The sequence below is a fragment of the Eublepharis macularius genome, chromosome 5 (genome assembly GCF_028583425.1).
Source record: "Eublepharis macularius isolate TG4126 chromosome 5, MPM_Emac_v1.0, whole genome shotgun sequence".
NCBI lineage: Eukaryota > Metazoa > Chordata > Lepidosauria > Squamata > Eublepharidae > Eublepharis > Eublepharis macularius.
The window spans coordinates 171,563,991-171,583,327 of record NC_072794.1 but is presented as its reverse complement, the minus strand read 5'-3'; the positions used below and the strand labels follow the sequence as shown (position 1 = coordinate 171,583,327).

Genomic DNA, 19,337 nt, shown 5'->3' with positions numbered 1-19,337 from the left:
TTCTGAGCGTATGACGCTTAACTGAACAGCCCCAAGCCATGCTGAAGTGCACCGTTTGATTACCCTCGCAGTATCCAGCAGCTGCAGCAGCTCATCACGGCTGGAGGGGTTTAAGGAAGTTGTCACCCAGGTCAGGTGGCCTAAAAACTAGAGAGAAAGAGAAAGCCGCATGAGTCATCAATGAGACAAGATTAAGATAGAAGAGATGTGTGCGGAAATTTTATTTTGCCTTTAAAAAAAAAAAGAACTTTATTCTTCCAGAATAGAAAGCCAGTTTGATTGTGGTAGTTAAGAGCAGCAGGACTTTAATCTGGAGAGCCAGGTTTCATACCCTACTCCTCCGTTTGAAGCCAGCTGGGTGACCTTAGGTCAGTCACAGCTCTCTCAGAGCTCTCTCAGCCCCACCCACCTCACAGGGTGACTGTTGTGGGGATAATAATAACATACTTTGTAAACTGCTCTAAGTGGGTGTTAAGTTGTCTTGAAGGGCGGTATTTAAATCTAATGTTATTATTATTATTAAACCGTCACCCAGATTCTCTAGTTGTAACCCTGTCAATCATTCAAACAGGCCAAAAAGCATGTTGTCTGTATTAAGGCAAACTTAAAGTTATGCATTTAGGGGAAGTCTACATATCAAATGCAAAGTGCTTTGCGTTCGCCGGTTTTAAGCCAATTTAATTCTCATAATTAAGCTCACCGCTATTCATCTCGAAAGTGTTCTGGGAAGAGTATTTTACAAGGGAACTGCTGAGAATTTCTGCAGTGCTGCCAGATCTTAAAATAGCTGTAATTTGCAGATACAGAAGAACCTTACAAATAAAACAATTCATTTATGGCTATTACTGGCCAGAAGCAAGCTGAGCTGAGCCAAGCCCCAGAGGCCACACTCAGCTTGGACTTCCCTACTTATATCACACCCAACTGGCATTCATTCCATTGGTTACCGATCAGTTACCAGGTTCAATTCATGGTTCTGGTTATCCCTTTCAAATCTGTCACTGGGTTTGGTCTCACATACCTGCCAGGCTTTCTCTCCCTTTATGGGCAGGAGGGGCGCCAGAGTTTCTGGCACCCGCAGCTGCTCCTACATGCGTGCGTGCCTGCCCCCTGGACTGCGTGATGATGTCACTGTGTGTGACATCATCATGCAGCAAGTCGGCCCCATTGGCTGGCATGTGGCTGGGACAGTGCGGGGAAGCTGGGGAGGTTCTGCACGCCGCCCCGGACACCTGCCGCACCTGGCCCGTGGCTGCTGCGCCCAGCTGGGGTTGTGTGTTGGCGGTGGCGGTGGCGGCGGGGGTGGTCGGCTGCAGCAGCTGCGGGCCAGGCATGCCAGCTCCGTGACGCGTGCCCCTGCCCCCGGCGCCCCTCCAGCGCCCCCTTCAGCACCTCAGCTCTCGAGGCAGGGGCCGGACCCTCCTCAATGGGTGTGCCGGCCCTGTTTATGGGCTAAAGGTGTGACCTTGCAAAGAGTTAAGATCGGCAACTGACTGTATACATTTTCTGCTATGACTCTCACCTTGTGGAATGGCCTACCTGAGAAGGTCAGGAAAACTCCCACGTGTGTATTATCCCACAGCAGGCCCAAAACAGAATTGTTCAAGAGGGAATCAGAATTCCAGAATAATTGAATGGTCTAGGAGGGCGAGAGCCAGTTTGGTGTAGAGGTTAAGAGCGTGGAACTCTAATCTGGAGAACCGGGTTTGATTCCCCACTCCTCCGCTTGAAGCCAGCTGGGTGACCTTGGCTCAGTCACAGCTCTCTCAGAGCTCTCTCAGCCCCACCCACCTCACAGGGTGTTTGTTGTGGGGATAATAACAACACACTTTGTAAACCACTCTGAGTGGGTATTAAGTTGTCCTGAAGGGCAGTATATAAATAGAATGTTGTTGTTGTTGTTGTTGTTGTTATTCTATAAGGGAATAGTATGATAGTCTATTGCAATGTCTGTTGTCCACATCACCGGGTTTCTGTGGCAGTGTCTTCTATCTTTGTGAAGCACTCCCTGCTTATGTATGTCTTTCCTCAGAGTCTTTCTACACAAGACATCTCACACGGGGATGCTCAAGTGAATTACTTTCTGTGTGGTCTTATATTCAAGTATACTCTGTTTCCCTAGCGGTGCACGTGTATCCACAATAGGAGAACAAATGTAAGATCTTTCTCTTGATCCTACTCGTGTAAGATGACTTCTATAGAGAGACCCTACACAGTTTTCCATTTGCAGCATTCCTTAATTTCTGTCATCTGAGCTCTACTGCCTTATCACTGGGCGTCTTGAGCTGCTTGAATGAATTCTTTTCTGCATTTTGTAAACTGCTTTGCGTCTCAGTGAGAAAGCTGGCCTTTAAATGAAGTAAATAAAATAAACAAACCTTTAGGCTTAATAACAATAACGGTTTAGCGTTTATACAGTACTTCTGGAGCATTTAAAACACTTCAGGTAAACAGAATCTGCAAAACGGCTCAGCAAGGAAGGCCAGAAGCATTGCAGAGCTGCTGTGGCACAGTGGTTAAGTGTTTGGGCTGTGAATCATCACTCTGCTGGTTCGAATCCCACGACTGTCATAAACTCAGCAGGTGGCCTTGGGTCAGCCACTCCCCTCAGCCCAGCTCCCCAGCTGTATTGTGAGGATGATAACAACACTGACTTTATTCACCGTTCTGAGCGGGGCACTAATCTGTCTAGAAGAGTGGTATATAAGCACAGTTATTGTTGTTGTTGCCTACGGCTACCTGCTGGGTTCATGGCAAAGGTGAGTTTGGCTTCCCCACCCAGTCTCTTGCTGTTCCATGCCGGGTCCCAGAATCATCCACCTGCAGCCCTTTGCCCAGCTCACCTTCACTTCCTTTTCCACATAGTCGTGTAGGAGGATATGGGGATCAATGAGATAGTCTGGGGGATACAACGGGACGGAATGCAACGGGCGCCGGCAGACGGTGTTCTTGATGGCCTGCCTCCGAGCCGCCTTTGGGAAAACCAGCCGCTTGATGGGAGACACAAACCCCTGAAAATGGGAAAGAAACAGGAGAGGGAGACGGGTCAGATGACAGAGTCTCCATTCATACAGCAACAGAGAAAGGTGGTGGTGGTAAATAGATGAGGGCTAGTTGAAATAGCAACAGATGCCCGGAGGCCCCAAATGGTTCTGTAGAGTCGCTTCTGCAGGCAGATGGCTGCACAGACACTCTGCCCCAAAGCCAAATTTCTTGTGTCAAGAAAGTAAAAAAAATGCTGCGACCTAAGATAAGCACATTTGCATGGAATTGTCATTTTGCAGTATGTATTTCTGCTCCTGCTCGCAATGGGAAGGAAGGGGGAGTGAGTCAGGGCCCTGAAACGGGCTCCCTCTGACCCTCACCCAGTCCTTGTGAGATTTCCCCAGAGTCCATCTGGACATTTCCCCTGCTTTTCTCTCCAAGCAAAAAAAGTGAGAAAACGGAACACTGGCTGGAATTTCCAGGGCCCTTTGGAGATGCCTTGTTGTATCTTATAGGGGTGGAAGACACAGGCCTTCACAGAGTACTAGTTAAAACCAGCATAAAAGTTGTCATGGGAATCTTGTACAAAGAAACAAATCAAACTTTAATATTATTATCGGATATTATTCAGTTACCATGAATGAAGACAAGTCAAAACAACAGCTAGGAAAACATATGTATAAGAATCTGCTCCCAGCTCTTCCTTACTTCTAAACACGAGAAGCTTTAGGAGTGGTACTACCAGGTGTTGTTTCCTTAGGATGAGAGAGCATGGACCCCTTGGGTGTCTGTCGTCAGGCCCTTTAGGTGTACCTAAGAGATCACCTGGGCCCCAGAGGCAGAGGGATGCCCAAACCAGCTGTTATCGCTCAGAAATGCAAACAACAAAGAGAGGCACCCCTCAGATAAAGCCAAAAGACAAAGCGTGGAAGAAGGACCACCAATCAAGGGGAAGAGGGGAAAAGGACACAATAAATATAGAAAAATAGAAAAATATTTATATATCTATTAAAGTGCAAAAGTGATAAAGTGCTGGTATATAGTAAATATAAATATACAATAATAAATAATAAATACAATTGTTATAACATCGTCAAAGTCCAAATCACAATCCGAAAAGTCAATAGATGGGCCAAAAGTCCGGTTGTTTTCATAATCCTTTTTTTTTTGCAGGTGAACAAGTACTGATGAGCCCAAAGTCACAGGTAAGTAAAGACCCAATTGTGATAATGATTTCTAATATATCATTTGCCTTTCCATCTCTTTAGGTGGAGAAGCCCTGCGGGGACTATGTCCCAAGGACCCAACGAGGAACCGATTAATTTCAACTTGTTTCAAAGGAAACTTCATTGGGGTCGTGCCAGAAAAATCCTGCATTTATCCTCGCAGACACATGAACTCTCTTACGTGTCAGCATCGGCACACTGCAAATGTACTATATATCAGCACTTTATCACTTTTGCACTTTAATGGATATATAAATAGTTTTCTGTTTTGCTATATTTATTGTGTACTTTTTTCCTCTTCCCCCTCGATTGGTGGTCCTTCCGCTCTTTATCGCTCAGAAATGTGCAACCAGCCCCACATTTGCCTGCTTGCCCTGGCAAAAGACTTTCAGCACTTGCAGGTGTCTTTCGGCCATTTCTCTGCCCTCTGTGCTCCTCGGATCACGTTCCCACAGCAGAAAAGAGGGACTCCCTCCCCTCTCTCCAGAGTCCATCTGTCTCTCCCGAGGGGATGCATCGGCCGAGCATCCTGGACTATTAGGAGGCAATCAGCTTGACAAAAGGTGCTTGTGAGCCGCTGTGTAGCCCACCAGTCAGGGAAGGAAGGACAAAATGCTGCCGGGCGAAAAGAATCTGGTTGTGCCAATTAACACCAAGACCAGAGACATCCCTCATTACTGTGATGGGATTCATCACTGCCTTGTTCTCTTGTTAAGGCAAGCTCCCTGGACGCTTTTCCTTCTAACATAGAACGACAGTCACTTAAATGAGCGAACTCTACACGCTCTCCTTCTTCAAACACAGAGTGATGTCTCTATTGTCCTCCTCTTTCTTTTTCTTCCACAACCTCGAGCAGAACCCAGGGAAGCAAGGTGAAGTGGCTCTTCAGGGAGAAGAGCTGGCCTCCCAGTAGAGTTGCCAGCTCCTGCTTGGAAAATTCCTGGAGACTTTGGGGGTGGAACGTGAAGAGGGCAGGATTTGGGGAGAGACCCAAGTGGTGCAAAATGCCATAGAGTCCACTTTCCACAGCAGCCATTTTCTGCAGGGGAACTGATCTCTATGGCCTGGAGATCAGTTTCAGTGCCAGGAGAACTCCAGCCCCTCCCTGGAGATGGCAAGCCTACCCCCGGAGCTGATCATGGGGGCAACCTTTTGCCCAGTTTTCCCATGCAAGCCCTCTGGTTGTATGCTCTTGCCCGGCTCCTTTTCATTTCATTGGGGCAGAGGAAACTTTTCCGGCCGATTCTGCCCCTTGTTAATCAGTAGCAGAGCAGGCTGCCGTGTGGATTTTCTGCCTCGGGCACTAGCATCTCTTGGGCTGGCCTGTGGGTGACAGAAAGCCAAGCCAATTGAACATGCTGATCTCAGGACGGGCTGATGGCTGTTTGGCGACAAGCCCGGGCTGACAGCTGGGCCTGCCGGAGGCAGCTTGCGGGGGAGTCTGTCCCAAGAGGCTTGGGATGGTGCCGGATCAGTTACAGGGTGGGGAAGGGCCATAAGGGCCCATCTGGCAGAGGGGGGGGGCTTGGCTGCCCAAAGCCAAACCTCGAGTAGCGAGCACATCCATGCTCTTGAAGGGCATGGCAGTGCTCAAGCTGAGCCCGGGGCTCACAAGAGCTGAGCCTCAGGATCTACCGGATCAGCTTCTCAGCACCAGCAGGATTCAACCCTCAAACGACACAAAACCGAATTATTCAAAAAGGCTTTTTACTCAAATGGGAGGGCTGTATTGTAGGGAGGGGGTCTCGGATGCTTCGCTGATGGGTTGGGGACCATAGACTTCACCACTACGTTGCCTTGCTTATTATCTGTTGCTTTGGATATGTCCTCTTGTGTACTACCTGGGCTTTATGTTTGCTTTATGTTGCCTAATGTCAATCCTAGATGTTTCAGTATTTTCTCCTACTTTGTACTGGATTCTTGCTAATGCTATGTCTTTTAAACTTGTATCTATTTACCCTATGGCATTGTTTATGGAAATGTCCTTGATACTACATTGAAATGTACTTGATACTGATCGTACTAATCTTATACTATGTAATCCGCCTTGAGTCTCAGTGAGAAAGAGGGACTATAAATGACATGAATAAATAATTGTGAGGCATCTGCATGAGATGCCACACCAGAGAGGCGGGGCGGAGGCAGTGGGCAACAGCTTCAAAAGGAAGACGCGCAGGAAAGAGGGGGTGGGCGTTGGAGAACGGAGAGGTGGAAGGTGGAGATAGAGAGCTGGGAAGGTTAAGGAGGCTGTGCTGCAGAGTCAAGGCAGCAGTGAGCAGCAAGGTTCAGAGAAGGGACGGCAGGGACAAAAGTTCAGCGCCAAGCTACAAGTGACACCTGACACAGGTTGGACACTTGTCAGCTTCCCTCAAGTTTTGATGGGAAATGTAGGCGTCCTGATCTTGCAGCTTGGCTCTCTGACTGCTGTCCAACGGACTTTTCAACTGTCACTTGTCCAACATTCCGCCAAGCTGCCTACATTTCCCGCCAAAACTTGAGGGAAGCTGACAAGTGTCCAACCTGTGTCGGGCGTCACTTGTAGCTTGGCTCATAGAGAGCCAGGGAGGAGGGAGCAGAGAGGCTCAGAGCCCAGCCCTGTCAAGCAACCCAAAACGTCTTGTCAGCCATGCCAGGCGAGTAACACCAAAGGAACACAGGTGAAGGGAACATTGGAAACACACGAGGTCAGAAAGTCCAGTCAGTCCTGGGATGAGCTGTAAGACTGCAGCCCTTTGTTAAAGGGGCAGCGTCTACTCTGAGGCTACTGGAACAAACCTCACAAAAAATAAATAAATATGAACCATGAAATCCTGCCCTCAAGTCATAGTTGGCTTATGGTGACCCCTGGCAGGGTTATCATGGCAAGAGACCAACAGAGGTGATTTGCCATTGCCTGCCTCTGCAACCCTGGCCATTATTGAATGTCTCCCATCCAATCACTAACCAAGGCCGACCCTGTTTAGCTTCCGAGATCTGATGAGCTCGGGATGGTCTGGGCTACCCAGATAGGGCTAAATATTGGTGGAGAGTGCCATCAAGTCATAGCTGACTTATGGCCCCCTTTAATGAGACTTTTATAGCAAGAGACGAACAGAGGTGGTTTGCCATTGCCTGCCTCTGCAACCCCGTTGGAGGTCTCCCATCCAGCTACTAACCAAGGCCGACCCTGTTTAGCTACCAAGATCTGACAAGATGCCGCTCACCTGGTCTATCCAGGTCAAGGCTAACCCTCCGATATAACATGGGGAAATCCTCTGATCCAGACTGCATTTCTTTCAAGGCGCTGCCAGGTAGCAACCTGGAAAAGGCTGCGTCCTTTGTGATTGTCCAACCTCTGTGTGGCCGCTTAGGAAATGCTTTCAGTTTGAAGAGGTAACGCTGAATCAATCTCTCTCCTCTCTCTCCTCTTTCTCAGTCCGGAAGACAGAAACTCTTTTGCTAGGGGTTTTGTGGTGAGCTGCTGCCCTGGGGACTGAGAGTGACCGGAGGCTTTGGCGGCACCAGAGGGGTTTTGGCGGCACCACCCACAGTGGTGAGTGGCAATTATGACTGCAGGCATTCCTGTCATCTCCTCCTCCTGTGCTGCCATCAGCCGGGTCCAAGCCAAGCTCATGACGATGTCCCTTGTCCTCGCCATGGCACGGGTCTCAGCCAAGTGGCCAGCACTTCAGGGGGTTACATCAGTGCTTACTTTTTGTGGCCCCTTCTTACATGCCCAGGGTAAGGCCGATTGCCACCTTGGGGTCAGATAGCAATTTTCCCCAGGCCAGTTCAGCTAGGGATCCTGATAGTGTTTTGCCATCTTCTGGGCATGGAGCAGGGGTCACTGGGGTGCGTGTGTGTGGGGAGAAGTAGTTGTGAATTTCCTGCACTGTACAGGGGGTTGGACTAGATGACCCTGGAGGTCCCTTCCAACCTTATGATTCTATGAAATTAGCTCATTTCTAGGCCAGTTTAACATCTCAGGCTGTCCCTGTTTGCTGTGTGGTACAATGCTACCCTATGAATATTACAGTTGCCCTGGTGAGTGGGTAACTTTGTATCTCGGGACTGGCAGTAGCTGTGTCCCATGCCCTCGCGTCCTACCCTCCATAAACTTGCTGGATTCATTCCAACTGGGCAGGAGATTGGAGAGCTGGAAGCCGGATGCGGTGCTGTTTGACTTTGGAAGGTCCCACTTCCATCTTCCTCTTTGAGTTCTTTTCTTTCAGCTTCTGAAATCCCAAGAGAACCCTTCTTGCTCCTTGGAGCACCTGAGATCCAGGTGGAGCCTGCAGGAATGGGAATCTCAGGTCGGTCTGAAAGCAAGAGCCTGACTTGGATAGCCCAGGCGAGCCTGATCTTGTCAGCTCTCAGAAGCTAAGCAGGGTCAGCCTCGACTAGGAATTGGATGGGAGACCTCCAAAGAAGAGCCACTAAGCAGAGACTGGCAATGTCAAAACCACCTCAGTTAGTCTCTTGCCTTGAAAACCCCATGAGGTGCAATTCAACATAGGTAAATGCACAGTATTACATTCGGGCCACAAAAATGGGAAGCACAAATACTGGATGGGGGATACACTTCTGGGCAGTAGTATATGTGAAAGGGATCTTGGGGTAAGAGTGGACTGTAAACTGAATATGAGCAGTCAGTGTGATGCGGTGGCAAAAAAGGCTAATTCAATCCTGGGTTGTATCAAAGGGGCCATAGCATCGAAATCGCAGGAGGTCATAGCCCCTCTCTATACTGCCTTGGTCAGGCCACACCTGGAGTATTGTGTGCAGTTCTGGAGGCTCCACTTCGAAAAGGATGTGGCTAAAATCGAGAGGGTGCAGAGGAGAGCGACGAGGATGATCAGGGGTCTGGAGACTGAACCCTACAAGGAAAGGCTGAGGGCCTTGGGAATGTTTAGTTGGAGAAGAGGTGATTGAGGAGGGACATGATTGCTCTCTTTAAATATTTGACAGGCTGTCATGTGGAGGAGGGCAAGGAGCTGTTCCAGTTGGCAGCAGAGGGTAGGACCCGAAGCAACCAGCTTAAATTACATACAGAAAGGTACCGGCTGGATATTTTTCTCGGTCAGAGTAGTTCAAAGGTGGAATCAGCTGCCTAGGGAGGTGGTGAGCTCCCCTTCACTGGCAGTTTTCAAGAAGAGGCTGGATGAATATTCGTCAGGGACGCTTTAGGCTCCTCCTGTATTGGGCAGGGGTTTGGACTAAAAGGTCTGTACGGCCCCTTCCAACTCTGTGATTCTGTGATCGTCATAAGTTGGCTATGACTTGACGTCACTTTTCACCAGCACTATAAGTAAGGGACCATGTACCCACTATTTATGGGGAGGGAAGGTGGCATCGGTAGCCCGATCTCATCCTCGGAAGCTAAGCGGGGTAAATACGTGTATGGGAGACCACCAAGGAAGACTCTGCAGAGGAAGGCCCCGGCAAACCACCTCTGCTTCTCACTTGCCTTGGCAGCCCTTTGCTGGGGTCACCATAAGTCGCTATGACTTGACAGCACATCCACTGACTATAATGGCTGAATTCTCTGGCCTGTGTAAATTATGCACATTAAGCAAAATGGCAAGTTTTGAAGGATTTGGCTGTATGGGGAGGGCCCAAGTGTCACACAAGGGACCAAAGTGGGGAAGGCATGAGGAAGAACCTCTAGTTCGCATGCAGAAGGTCCCCGGTTGAATCCTTGGCATATCCAGTCAAAAGGACCTGGTAGCTGCTGATGAGAAAGACTTCTGCTGGAGATTGACTTTGATGGACAATCGGTCTGATTCTGCGTAAGGCAGCTTCACGTATGTTCATACGAAGTGACTAGAAACCCTTCTCAGTTCCCAGCTGCGCTTATTTACCGCTGCTGTGATTTGTATCAATACTTTCAGTCCTCTTTGAAGCATTTAAGGACTAAAAACGTCTCTTAAAAATAGAAACCCAGATTCCCAGGAAGTGGAATTCTTCACCCAGTAGACCTTTCTGTGCTTCTGCAAGCTGATCCTGAACTGGACAGAGCCCAGTGTGGAAACGTGTGCACCAGGTCAATCAGCTTCGAACATCTGCAGTTTGGTTTTATCCATGCCTCTTAGCAGAATCGCCGGTGCCTCATCGATCCAGGGGAGTTAGCCCTGTTAGTCTGTAGTTTCAAAAAATTAAAGAGTCCAGTAGCACCTTTAAGACTAACCAACTTTATTGTAGCATAAGCTTTCGAGAACCACAGCTCTCTTTGTCAGATGCATGAAAAGCTTACGCTGCAGTAAAGTTGGTTAGACTTAAAGGTGCTACTGGACTCTCTACTATTGGAGCCTCATTGACCATGTTCACATCAAATGTTGAAATTTTCATCTTATATCATTAGAGAATGAGAACCTGGCTCACAGCAATACCCAAATAGGGAAGCAACTCCAGACTGGGAGAGCTGCCGGATCTGCCCAACAGTCCAGCCAGGGATGGTTTGGGGTGTTTCTTCATTCTAACAAAAATTACCCTTTCTTCTTTCCATGATGCTACACCACGGCTGAGGCAGGCCTCTAAGGCAAGGATGCTCATCCTTTTGAAGAACTGGCTCTGAGATTACGGTTACCAGCCTCCAGGTGGTGGCTAGAGATCTCCCAGAATTTCAACTAATCTCCAGGCCACAGAGATCAGTTTCCCTGGAGAAAATGGCTGCTTTGAAGGCAGTATTTCCCGCTGAGACCTGTTTCCTCCCCAAACCTCACCCTCTCCAGGCTCCACACCCCAAATCTCCAGGAATTTTCCACCCTGGAGCTGGCAACCCTACGAGTCCGAGTCCATTTCTAATGTGAGGGGTGCTGGGGCTAAATGGAATCCCAGAGAGAGGAAAACTCCAAACAATTACTCAGTGTGCTGGGAAAGCACTCTGTGCATGCTCACGTGCCTTTTAATCAGGGGCTAAATGAGTGGGGAAGCGTTAGCTTGGGGACTGGGACTGGAAGTTGAGCGGAAACCCCAATTCCATACACCAACATGGAGATCAGCTGAGTTTTATGCTGGGGTGGTGGTGGTGGGAAGTGGTAGGAAAAGCCCGCTAGCCTCTCCTTTTCCTCCTGGGCCCCACTTCTCCTTCTGCCTGACTTTTAGAAGGAACATGCAGCAGTTAGCGTCCCCTGTACACTGCAATGGAGGGATCTGAGGACCAGCCTTTTTAGCGTTACACCCATGAAGCATTCCCTAGGTTTGGGCAGGGGGGCAGGAACAGATAGGGACACCGCATGCACCCACAGAAAAGCCCCCCCCCCCGGACTGTTAGAAACCCCGGCTCTCCCCCTGCCGTACATACCTTTTTCATACCTTTTTCACTTTCTTTGCTTCATATTCCATGTCCCATCCCCATTCTGCTCCTGTCTCCAGGAAGGCGGCTTTTCCTCTACGCGATCCATCCTTTGTTTTCTCATCCGGTGTCGGAAACTCCACCAGCCATTGGCCCTGATGTCAAGCTGCCAAATTCCTGCCCATCCTGGGACTGATAAGCAGATGGAGCTACCAAGCCAAGGCGGAGCAGAAAGGCCTGTCTGGGGGCGGAGTGTGTATGAATTGGGGGGGGGGGGGTCCTGCTGAACTTCTAGCAAAGGGACTCCAGTCTGGGCTGCTTTGGTTCGTTTGGGGCTAGCAAGTACTGAGAAGGGCTCCCTTGCCAGAAGGTCACGTTTGGTCCTGTGTTTTATCCCTCTCATTGCAGAGGGCCTGATCCCCCGACACAAGTGAGTGAGAACCGGACCTTGCTGCCACCAACCCGGTCCAAGCCAAGTCCCTGCAGCAAGGGATCCGGCTGGCAACAGCGCAGACCCAAGAGGGGTCTGAACGGCTGATGGGAGCAGGTGGCACAGGGCCGGCCCAAGCAAAAGCAGTCAGTGGGTGGCATGGCTGGAGAAGCACGGGGCCTTTGCTCCGCTTGCCCGGGATCATGCTCTTTCTAATAGTACTAGTAAAACCTTAATAGTAATTTTAAGGCAGCTTTGCTTATCTGAACAGGGTCTCCTACAGGTGCTACCCTGCACATGGGCAAAACCAGCCGCTGCCCATACAGGGGCTTTTTCTGACAGGAGAGCCCCTGCTCACCTAGCTTTCCGCAAATGATGCAAAACTGAACTATTCAAAAAGGTTTTTTACTCAGGTAGGAGGGCTATACTGTAGGGAAGGGGTCTCAGATGCTTCGCTAATGAGTTAGGAGAACCATAGACCTCACTACAATTTTGCCTTATGTACTCTCTGTTGCTTTAAATACGTGCTTCTATTTGCTACTTGTGCTTTATGTTATCTCATGACAGTCCTAGAATTGCTTATATTCTGTTTCAGCATTTCTTCACCTCTGTATTGGATCCTTACTAATGCCATGTCTTGTAAACTTGCATTTATTTACCCTGTGGCATTGTTTATGGAAATGTCTTTCATACCGACTGCACTAATCTCACACGGTGTAATCCGCCTTGAGTCTCAGTGAGAAAGGCAGACTATAAATGACTAGACAGTCAGACAGACAGACAGACAGACAGATAAAGAACTGGATAAAGACTGAATATTCTCTTATAGAGGATCTTCTCATCCGGGGGACATGGTGGCTGACCCCCAGGTCCCTGCCCTAAGTCTCTTTCAAATCATATTTATATATATGCACAATGTCACTTTATATTTAGCAAGACCTATACAAGTCTGATTTTATTGTCTTCCCTAAAACCCAGGTTGTGATTTTACCACTTGGAGCCAAGCTACAAGAGACAAATTACACGAGGAGGAGCGCGTGAAGGGAGTCGCAATGTTAGCTGGGAAGCTGAGTTTTAAAAAAGATCAGAAGGCTTTGTCAACTTCCCGTCTTTACAGAGCCAGGGTTTGTTAATTTCCTCTTTGCCTCCCAAGGCTCTGTCAGTTTCACCTCCCCTTCTAAGTAGCAAAGAGGAAATTAGCAAACCTTCTGAGCAGCATCTCCCTGGCTCTGTAGAGAGGGGAAATTGAGAAAACCTTAGGATCTCTTTTAAAGCACAAGCTTCCCAGCTAACATTGCCACTCCCTTCTCGTGCTCCTCCTCATGTAATTTGTCTCTTGTTGCTTAGCTCTTGGTTTTCTGGTTCTGTTTTCCTGGGTTGCCTCTTTTGTTTGTTTCTGGATTTGGCTCTTTAGAGCAGCGTCAGTGTCCGAGTGGTAAAATGTTTAAAGTGCCACTGGTGGGATTGCCATCCTCCAGGTGGGGTCTGGGAGTTCTCCAGGAATCACAAATGATCTCTGGAGTACAGAGATCAGTTCCCCTGGAGAATATGGCAGCTCTGTAGGGGAGATGCCATGGAGCCATATCCCTGCTGAGCTCCCTGTCCTCCTCAAACTCAGCCCCCCACAGAATCCATCCCCAAATCTCCAGGGATTTCCCACATCAAAGATGGCAACTCTACCCATTGGCAGTATTGCTCAGCTGCAACCTGGAACCCCTGGGCGCGTTTCAGGAGCAAGGACACATGTGCCAGTATTATGCCCATATCATGCGGTCCTAAAAAAAAATGTGCCCTTCTAAACTCATTGCTTCAATGGAGTGAGTGCCTCAGGACTGCTCTGGGAATGTGTTACTCTTTCCACATCCACAAAGGCTCTTGGCTATTTTTCCTGTTGCAGATGTACATGGCTGCCCTTTTAGACTCTGGGATGCTGCAAAGCAATACGAATGAGGTTTCTCTGCTTTCTGCTGGGTGATCATATAAAGCTGCATCAAGTGTGCCCTCGTCAGATGAATGGAGCTTTAACTCTTGAAAGCTCATAGCCTGGAAATCTAGTTGGTCTTTAAGGTGCTGCTGGACCCGAATCTTGCTCTTCTACCACAGACCGACACCGCTGTCCATCTGAAACATTCCAACCCAGTGCTGGTGACTCTGCCTGGACACCGATCTCAGGCATTCCCCCTTCCCAGCCTTAATGTCTATGATCCTTTTTCTGCAGATGCCAGGAACTGAACCGGAAGATGCTGTTCATGCACAGCAGGTGCGCTGCGCACTGAGCTATTATTCCTCCCCTGTGGCCCTCGCTGCCAGTGTGTGTGAAAAGAATATTCAGATTTACTCCGGGTAATCTCTCTCCTGCAATATACCAGTGCTTCACAGGAGGGTGGAGGGCACTCTGTTCCACCCTACTAACCAGGTGATCAACTCTTGACAAGTGGAGGAGTGTTGGAATTCAGTCCAGCTCCCTCCAGCAACAGATCGGCCATGTCTCTTTGTCAAAATTGCAGTTTTTAAAAGTGGCTTTCTTATTGCGTGAAGTGGCAAGCAGCCAAGGCATTAAGAACGCGGGCAGGGAGACCAACACCCAGTCTGGGGGCAATGCGAATCACTAATAGTAGCCACAAGGTGACCTGTCTGCTATGCATGCATCCAATCTTTTCATTAAATGGGAATAAAAGACTGTGACCTTTTAAATGACCTCCAAGACATCAGACAATGCGGAGAGCCCAGCTGGATCAGACGATGTGGAACTGTACTTTGCCGTCCCTTTACGGCTAGCCATGTGCCCCCGGAAGGTCACACACACAACATGAGCTTCTGCTGTGGATTGCCTCTCAGTGACCAGTGATACTGCTTCTGAATATGGGGAGTCCATATCTGCCCGCATAGTAAATCACCAGGGAAAGCTCTTAAAGCCGTCGAAGTTAGTGGCCCTCCCCACATTACATGGTGATGAATCCCTGCAGTGATCACCAAATTTTGTGCATCTATTGCCGCTGAACGTACTTTGTAAGAGTTTTTTATAACTATCGTTCATTTGTAATCTTGGAGCAGCCCCGCTTTAAGGAGCCATTTCGACGGACATTATTTACTCCCTTTGAACCAGAGTTAGTGTTTTGTTAACAATTTGTGTTTATTTCAAGGGTCAGAATTTTTTTCACCAGTTACATGTGGAGAACGAAGCCACACGTTTTTGTGTTTATCTCTGCTGGGTGTAATGTAGGAGAAGTTGTGTATAACAAGCGTTTCTATCGGCAATTTTGGAGCAGTTTGTATACCTATGAACTGATTGCATGTAACGTGATCTACAAATTTTTTTTGGATAAATTTTGTTCTGAATGTAGCTATATTCTGTGATAAGGCTAGTCATTTAGTTAGCAGTCACAGTGGATATATCTCCTTATTTATTTTATGTTCTGCAAAGAAGCAAGCTTTCTGCTTAGGAAGTTAGAACATGTGGATGGCACAGAGTGGGAAAGGAAGCAGAGCGTCTGTGATGGAAAGTGGGCAGCGGGGAAAAGATCTCATCTCCAGACAGGTTTTTATTGAAATGAATTTAATATCATGTTGCAGCAGAATTAAAAATATACAAAAAGTTTGTGGTATACAAAAGAGTTTCAGTTCAGACCCTTGGCCCCGTCCTCTCCTCCCGGGAGGCTGAATTGGGAGTCCGTAAGAAGAAGGAGCGTTTGACATATGTACAGTATGTGGTGGAAAGGATTATGGATTCCTGGAGTGAAGAAGAGGGGAAGCTGCAGGGCGAAGGGGCTGGAGAGACGATGTGGTTCCAACATATTAGCACCCCGGCCATTGGGGCCCCTGCATTTTCCAGAGCAAGCAAGCCCGGGTTCTGAGTTCTAAGCAGCTTTGTCTGAAGGACTTTTCTCTTTTCGTGGGCTCGGCAACTCCAGACAACATGCTCTCCCACCAGAACATCACATCAACAGACAGTCCTCAAACTCCTATGAGAATTATTCCAGTCTAAGCGTATTCATTTCAACGGTCTTAGACTGGAGTAAATCCACACGAGATTGCTTGAAACACTTGGGCAACTCAGACTGGGCATCACTGAGATCTCAACATGCCTCATGTGACGGGAGCATGTGAGAGAATAAGCCCCCTCCAGCCACACATCTGCTCCAGTTTTACTTTTGGAAACTCACTCCACACACCACTCTCTCCCTATGAGAGAACCTCAGGGCCTTGGTGTGAGAGAGGAATCCCCTAAAGAACTCAGACTGAAAATTCTGCCTTCGGTCTGACCCTGAATTCCATTTCTGGCTGGGTTCCACAGCGGCGTTTAACCTGGGCAGTGGAGGGGAAAGAAGCAGAGAACCAGGGAGGGTCTTTTTTGCGTTGTGCAGAAGGAATCAGGAATCTACTCTCCTTCTTGGGCATCAGCCTCTTTCATTCAAGAATGGGAGGACAGGGAAGGATCCATCTCCAAGATTTGATTCTCTGTTTGGTTTCATTTCAGCCCTGTTTAAACTTCTATGATAGTAAAAAGAAAAGGGTAATAGAGGGGATTCTTTTTCTCAGGCTCCTCGGCCAGTTCCCCAGGAACGGATGCTCGAGGGTATGTCCATCTGCAGGCCGCTCCAATACACAGCAAGGACAACAGAATAACACAAGCACAAGGAACCATCCACCAGGGCAAAGAAAGCGATGCCAGTATTAGCGGCTTTGCTCTGTCCTCACTCACTCCTATTTCCCGCATGGCTTGGGAGAAAGGCGCTGGCTGCAAAGGGCTTTCCGTTTCAGACCTGCTCTGAAATTATTGCAAAGGTTGTTAGAGCTCGCAGCCCAAGAGCTGAGAAGTCCGTGGCTAGCTAGAGTGCATAGAAAGTGGGCCCCTTATGGCAGCCAGAGTCACCCCCTCCCCGGCTCAGGCTCTCCAGGTGTGGACACCTGCATGCTGATTTTGCTCAGCTCTTCTGACATCCCGATGGAAGGTCATTGCTAAGCATGGTCCACTTTCCCCCGGGAGAGAGACTGCAGCCCCTGTCAGGACAGCCTGGTCCTTCACAATCCCCTTTGCATGGGGGCCCTCTGGCTCACAGCCCAGAGACCCAACAAACAAACCAGTTGCCTCTTGAAGAATGAGAGTCCTTTTATCCTTGGCCCAAACTGGCACTTTTTGGGTTTGGGTCAGAATGGCAGGCAGCACCAGGCACCTAAAAACCCACAGCTCTGAATATCTGAAGCTGTTCTTTCTTGTTTGAGTGCAAGTATATCCGTAATGATTCCCTCAATGGCAGAAGACATAATCGGGGAAGGACTTACGTTTGCTTAGGACTGGTTCCACGTAAGCTGTCTCCCAAAGCAAGGTGCACCCCTTTCCTCCTTCCCAGCCAGCACTGGTCAGACCTGAACTCAGCTCACTTTGGCCACAGTCCCTAGTGGAGCAGAACCGGGAGATATCTATCCACCACTGAGCCAGGCCCCTGCATTGCCTTAATGCTCCTCGCTGGTCATAGACCTCACATGGGAGTGGCAATTGGCCAAACATCTGGGTGGTCTGGGAGGTGCTTCCTAGAATCCTCTGTGTCACATCAAGGGATGCTAGGCCAAGTGGAAAACTAAAACATAGGAAAGATTCCAGTAGCACCTTTAAGACTAACCAATTTTATTGTAGCATAAGCTTTCGTGAACCACAGCTCTCTTCATCAGATGCATCTGACGAAGAGAGCTGTGGTTCTCAAAAGCTTATGTTACAGTAAAGTTGGTTCGTTTTAAAGGTGCTACTGGACTCTTTATACTATTTTGCAGCTACAGACTAACATGGCTAACTCCTCTGGATCTAAATGGTTGGGAACCAGTGCACTCCTGGGGCCAGCGTGATGACGTCATCACGCCACCTCGAGAGCATTCCCACGTTTCACAGTGGGCTGATATGGGCTCCAAATGGGCTGAATCGGGCCTGTTTGGGAACCAAACCAGCTCGCTTCAAAGCCGGAGTACGCTCCCCTGTCATGTGCAATGACATTACTTCCTGGAAGTGATGTCATCGTGGCAGTGCGGAATCTCGTACACCCCACTCCTGCTGGGAGGGTAAGGGGATGTGGCAACTCTATCACAGGTGTCTGAGAAGAATACTCAGTGGTCGGAGGATGGCCTTGACTTGCACTGTAATATCTGCCCTGATTCTCCAAAAACCTAAGCGGGGGTCTGACCCCAGTCTGCTGCCGGTGGGCTTCTAAACTGTAAATATCAACCGTTCAACTGTGACTTGCTTCTCTACCACTGACCTGTGGCTCCTCTACTAATGTACCAGTGGCTCCAAAAAAATAACCAGGCCGATAAAGTCATCTTTTCCTCTCCCAATGATAAACATGCCTTTTCACTCTAACAGCTACAGAACGGAAAGTCTTTCGGCAGAACTCTTGACTTGGAAAGGATGAGGGAGGGGGGGAGGGGTTGGTTGGTTGGTTATGAGACATCTAGTGGAGGCCTTGAGACCTGCAGCCACCAAAACAATGACATCATCGGCGGCTGCTAGTCCCATCATAGCAGGAACTTCGCAGCCTGCAGTTAAGCTTCATGAGAACAGCATATCCAAGTTACATTCCTGGGGAAAAGACCCTGTGGGGAAGCCGGGTAGCTTCCTCTGGCAAGGGACTCAAGAATCCCCCCTTGGAATAGGGTGCCAACCAGGGGTCATCTGGTAGAAAAAGAGCTGGAGGAACTCATCAGCATAACTCATGAGCGTATGCCACGCCCCTCGACATCACCAGAAGTGTGTCATTAGCATAACTGATTTGCATATGCCACACCCCCTGACATCACCTATCCTGGCTGTTTCGGACCCAATCCTGGCCATTCAGAGCTGAAATTGGGCTCAAAATGGCAAAAAGGGCCTGAAAATGGCCAAAAAGGAGCCCCAAATGGTCAGGATCGGGACGCTGCTGAGCGGAAGAGTGATCCACCACCTGTCAGAGGCCCGATCCGGGCCGTTTTGGCCCCAATCCAGGCCGAAACGGTCCCAAAATGGCCGAGAGTCAGGTGGGCGGCGCCACCTGACATGTGACCTCTTTGGGGAATTGCCAGAACTGCGTTCCTGCGCGTTCCCCCTCAAAATGAGCCATGGTGCCAACAGGCCAGGAGGAAAATGTCCCTTTAACAGAATTTTACTATGTGGCAGTTCGTTCCTGTAGGGGAAAGCGACGCTTGAGGGGTGATGCAACCGGCTGTCTGGGCCTAAAGAGAGGCATCGGTTGCAGTCCACAGAGGGACGGCCTAACCTCAGAGACAATTTGCTGCTCTCCAATAAAACCGAGCAGCTCCCGCCAGCATAGATCATCATCTGTTTCGAAATGGGCAAGAAAAGCCAAACGAACTGAGCCGAAAAGGGGCTACCCTCATTTGGGGCAAAAGATTTTGGGCAAAACTGCCTGGCGGCTGCTGTCCAAACAGCAATGGAACA

At 48.9% G+C, this 19,337-nt stretch overlaps 1 protein-coding gene across 1 annotated transcript in view; it reads right to left on the bottom strand.

The window, feature by feature from the left end:
* Positions 1 to 11,572, bottom strand: part of CCM2L (CCM2 like scaffold protein) — a 38,039-nt gene extending 26,467 nt beyond the window's left edge. The window contains exons 1-3 of the mRNA XM_054979229.1: positions 11,494 to 11,572; positions 2,844 to 3,011; positions 64 to 147 (exon numbers count right to left, since the gene is read on the bottom strand). Of these exons, the coding sequence (XP_054835204.1) occupies positions 64 to 147; positions 2,844 to 3,011; positions 11,494 to 11,502 (261 nt within the window). The 5' untranslated portion in view covers positions 11,503 to 11,572. The remainder of the gene's footprint in view (positions 1 to 63; positions 148 to 2,843; positions 3,012 to 11,493) is intronic.
* Positions 11,573 to 19,337: the final 7,765 nt, after the last annotated feature.